The sequence below is a fragment of the Sinocyclocheilus rhinocerous genome, unplaced genomic scaffold (genome assembly GCF_001515625.1).
Source record: "Sinocyclocheilus rhinocerous isolate Xijiao unplaced genomic scaffold, SAMN03320098_v1.1 scaffold15876, whole genome shotgun sequence".
Lineage (NCBI taxonomy): Eukaryota > Metazoa > Chordata > Actinopteri > Cypriniformes > Cyprinidae > Sinocyclocheilus > Sinocyclocheilus rhinocerous.
Window position 1 is genome coordinate 2951 of NW_015623170.1, and position 4444 is coordinate 7394.

Below are 4444 nucleotides of genomic sequence, written 5' to 3' on the forward strand. Positions count from 1 at the left end.
GTTTTCTTTTTGAATTATTTGACTTTCAATGTGGTCTCAGGCTTTTTGACCCCACTGTACACCAGTGAGTGGGTGAGGATTACAAATTTAAACACACTTATTCAGTATTTATTATGCAAGTAATTTACCTTTTTTAATTGTAAGATTGGAGATATTGAGAGCTTTAAACACACAGCTGGTCAAACCTACACTGGAACCTGGAGTTGAACTGACTGGAGCCGTACTCTGCATGCTTTTTAAAGACAGAGTCATCTATGTACGCCCTTCTGTTGACCTGTCTCAGCCTGATCAGGTAGGGTGATTTATTCTAAGAGGACAGATTGTTAAGCACTGAAAGTTTGACATTTTGTTTGATATATTTTGCTGTATTAAAATCATATTTGTTTGTATATCTATGAATTACATTACAGAAATTATATTTGACAATGAAAAATGGGCTTTTAAAAGGAATCTGAAAATATTTAATATAACATCAGGCTGTTTAATTATAAAAGACCATGCAATCTAACCAGTTTTAGATTTTAATATTGCTAATAGCCATGCATTACTCTTTAAACTTATGTGTAGAGCATAGCGCTAGCCATGCTAAAATCATAGGTGTGATTCCCATGGAATGCATGAACGTGGTCAAACCTTGATTGCATTGTAAGTTGCAAGTCCACTCTACAGCCACAACCTCATTGTGGGAACAGAGTACACCCCAGTGCTCTCATAATACTACAGAATCACCATTGGTCACCCTGACATCTACCTCTCCACTTCGGATCCAGGTAACTGCGTGTTTAGTTTGTATACGTTCTTTTTGTAATAATGCTTCTAATAATGTTATGTCACAATTATAATATTTCTTGAAAGTTCATGAAAAATTGTGATATTTTCATAATTAAATTCTGAAAGTACATACATTTTTTAGGACAGTGATAGCCCTGTGATCTATGAATGGGTGAATGCTGGAACTCCAGATGTGAGTATTGTATATTTTAATTTCACACAAATGAAAATCAGGTTCCCTTGTATTCCCTTGTATAAATATATATATACATTTTGTATATATTTATAGCTTTTATATTTTAGCTAGTTAAATCAGAGGCATTTGAGGCAACAGCTAAGAGACATTGTACTTAAAATTTGTCACTTAAAAGTACACTATGTAACTTTTGGCTCTCAAGCGTAGTGGTTAATAAACAAAACTGCATGCGTCTTGCGGAAGAACATTGTTGCCTGAGCTACTTTTCTCTGTTTATGATGAGTCACACAAGTATTGGGCTACTCCCCAGTGGTTAAAGTTGTATAGTGTACCTTTAAAGGTGATCTCTCTGATGTGTCTGCTGTGTCTTAAAAAACAATAATAATTTTCAAAGCATTTTTTAGGTGTACTACAGGGTTGTACCACCAGCAAATGAAGAACATCCAAACTCTGAAGTTCAGAATGGGTTTGTTATTATTATTATTATTACATGTTGCTATGGAATGCTTGATTCTGCTTGTCAATTATAGCATTTAGTCAAAAATTGGTCTTCACTGTCCTTGGTCACATTTTGTTGACAACAGTCAAATTAAATATCTCCTATCGGACAGAGGAAAGAATGCCATACAGGTTTGAAACAACTTGACCGTGAGTAAATAATGACAAAAAATACATATTTTTTTATTTATTTTTCAATTTCTTATTTTTAAGGGAGGACTTTGAGGTTCTAACAGACACAGAGGAAGAACCTGTTATGTTGGGCTCTCCCGATTACACCATTTCAGACTCTGTGAGTACATACTAACCAGGCACTTTGCATGAAATGTATAGCTAATAATAACAATAATAATATTCGGTTACATTTCTCAACCTTTATTTAGGAAGAAGCAGATTTGGCTGACATTCTGAGATCATTCCAGAAAGACCACCTTGACACTCAAAATTGTGCCATTGTTGTTGCAAGACGGTCAAAAATTCTTCACAGTGCCTGTCAAGCTCTGTCAAAGAGCTACTTTGCTTGGCACAGAACTCCACGAATTGAGTTTGTTGGAGAGTCTGCTGAAGATCATGGTGGGCCACAAAGAGAGTTCTTTAGGTTGGTATAAACACTTGTACTGCTAGACTGGGTGGTATAAATGTTGCGTCTTGAAAAACTGAAACAAAATATTAAGGGCTATACTCATGGGTACAAGTCAGACTTGAAGTATTAGGCTGTTTGTTTCTTGATATTGTGAGGTATGATACGAGGGATAATCATCTTGGGAGGAAGTTTTGTGTTGTTACAGTACATTTTTATATATAACAATTAACTTTTATCTCAAAGATCAAGAAATATTGAATTCCCTCTCTAATAGTTAGAAATGCTCAAACTAAAATAAATGTACTTATTCTGTGTACTGCAGTACGTCCACTAACATTTTTACTTGGTACATACATTTTAACCTAATACTAACTTTATTTGAAGTAATAAACTGAAGTAAATATTGATAGACCATTTTGAGTTGAAAATGTACATGTTAATTTACTGCTCCTTAACAAATATCATTTTCCTTCCATCAGGCTCTTAATGATCGAGGCACAGTCAGCACTTGGTATTTTTGAAGGAAAACAAGGCCAGGTTTTTTTTGCCTACAACCAGTCAGCCTTAGAACAGAACCGGTTTTACACGTGTGGAAAACTCATTGCTTGGTCACTGTTTCATGGAGGCCCAGGCATTAAAGCCCTTCATCAGGCTTTATATTTGTTGATGTGTGGACAGGAAGGGCAGTTGGATAGGCTTGATTTTCATGACTTGCCAGATAATGAAGTGCAGTTAAAGTTGCAACAGGTAGCCTCTTATCACCTATATGTTTAACCTGATGAACAATTAAATGGTAATCTAATATTGTCTAAAACTGGTCTTTTTAGATCCAGCAGTGCAAAAGTGTGGCAGACCTCATTTCACTGAAGGCCTCTCTTGGTGACTGGATTGCAGATTGTGGGGTACCCTGGATCTACAATGCTGGCCTTCCTGAGATGCCCAGAGTTTACAGCCTGGTCATTAAACACTTTATTTATCTTAGGTAAAAGAAGCCAACATATCTTAAGTCAATATCAAACTGTAATGTAGTCATCAAACCTAAATCAATTTTATAACAGTGCAGTTAAACGTAAATAAACACCTTTATTTTGTTTGTTACCCCAGGCCTGCTAGCATGATTTTACAGTTTAAGGCAGGAATGAATTCATGTGGATCCATTTGGCAGACAGTGGAAACCAACTGGATGGCATTCAAGCCTCTGTTCACTAACACACAGAAGCCACTATCGAGAAGTGAGTTCAAAGACCTTCTTGTTGTGAACTGGAGTGATGAAGGCAGCAACCACAGACAGATTGAAGAGGACACCATCTTTGCTTGGGAATGTTTACTCAACAGCATTCAGGGTAGGTTGTAATATAATTAATGTACTTTCATTTATAATGTTGGTTCATGAGCTTGGTTATTTCACTTGGGCCTGGCTTCATAGACAGGGTTTAGATTAAGTTGGGATTAGGCCTTAGTTCCATTAGGACATTTAAGTAGATTTTATAAATGTGCCTTAGAAAAAATATTACTGTTGTGCATCTTGAGACAAAACAATGGCACTGACATATTTTAAGAGATGTCAGTGCAAGTTGCTTTCAGTTAAAACCACTCAAACATTTAGTCCAGGACTAGGCTTAAATCTTGTCTGTGAAACCGGGGATTGATGTTTTATAATGTGCTTAACAGAAAAAGAGACCTCTCTGACGTTTGAGGATCTTCTGACATTCATGACTGGTGCTGATGCTGTCCCTCCTCTTGGCTTTCCCAAAAAAGCTGAAATTGACTTTTATACTCAAGAAGATGGAGGCCGGAGACTGCCTTATGCATCAACTTGCTCAATGGTGCTTTTCCTTCCAAGAGGGGTACTTGATGAATCAGAGTTACAAAACCTGCTGACAGATGCAGTAAAGGGCTCAGTTGGGTTTGGAAAAATTTAGATCTGGTATAATATTCTTAATCTTGCTTTTGATCATGTTCTTGATCATGCTGCCCTGGTTTTCCAAATGTGCAATATATTAAAGTAATAGTTAACCCCAAAATGAAAATTATCCCATAATTTATTCACCCTCAAGCCATCCTAGTTGTATAGGACTTTCTTAGCCGAACACAGAGTTATATTAAATAATATCCTGGCTCTTCCCAGCTTTGTAATGGCATTGAATAGTGCCAGAGTTTTAAAGCTCCAAAAAGCACATCCATCCATCATAAAATAAATCCATACGAGGTTTATTAACCCCCTGAAGTCGTATGGATTACTTTTATGATGGATCCAAAGGCTGTAGTTCACCTCTAACTAAAATTGACATTATTCATAGCTTTAACTTTAAAATTTAGTTTTAGTGACTGTTTGTTCTGGTGAAAAAACGATTACATTTGCCTGAAAGTACAAAAAAACGTTTCAATAGTTTATT

The 4444-nt window shown here is 36.1% G+C and overlaps 1 protein-coding gene across 1 annotated transcript; it reads left to right on the top strand.

Moving 5' to 3' along the window:
* The first annotated feature begins 229 nt into the window (after positions 1-229).
* LOC107737186 (G2/M phase-specific E3 ubiquitin-protein ligase-like) lies at positions 230-4129 on the top strand. Its single transcript, XM_016548670.1, has 10 exons — positions 230-292; positions 651-770; positions 914-964; positions 1372-1433; positions 1679-1757; positions 1849-2063; positions 2528-2795; positions 2876-3030; positions 3153-3391; positions 3720-4129. The coding sequence occupies exons 1-10, from the start codon at positions 230-232 to the stop codon at positions 3968-3970; spliced, it is 1503 nt and encodes a 500-aa protein (XP_016404156.1). The 3' UTR covers positions 3971-4129.
* Positions 4130-4444: the final 315 nt, after the last annotated feature.

Coding starts and splice junctions, on each gene's coding strand:
- LOC107737186 (XM_016548670.1), top strand. CDS start 230: ATGCTTTTTAAAGACAGAGTCATCTATGTACGCCCTTCTGTTGACCTG. Junction 293..650: donor ACCTGTCTCAGCCTGATCAG/GTAGGGTGATTT, acceptor TTGCATTGTAAG/TTGCAAGTCCACTCTACAGC. Junction 1,434..1,678: donor AACTCTGAAGTTCAGAATGG/GTTTGTTATTAT, acceptor CTTATTTTTAAG/GGAGGACTTTGAGGTTCTAA.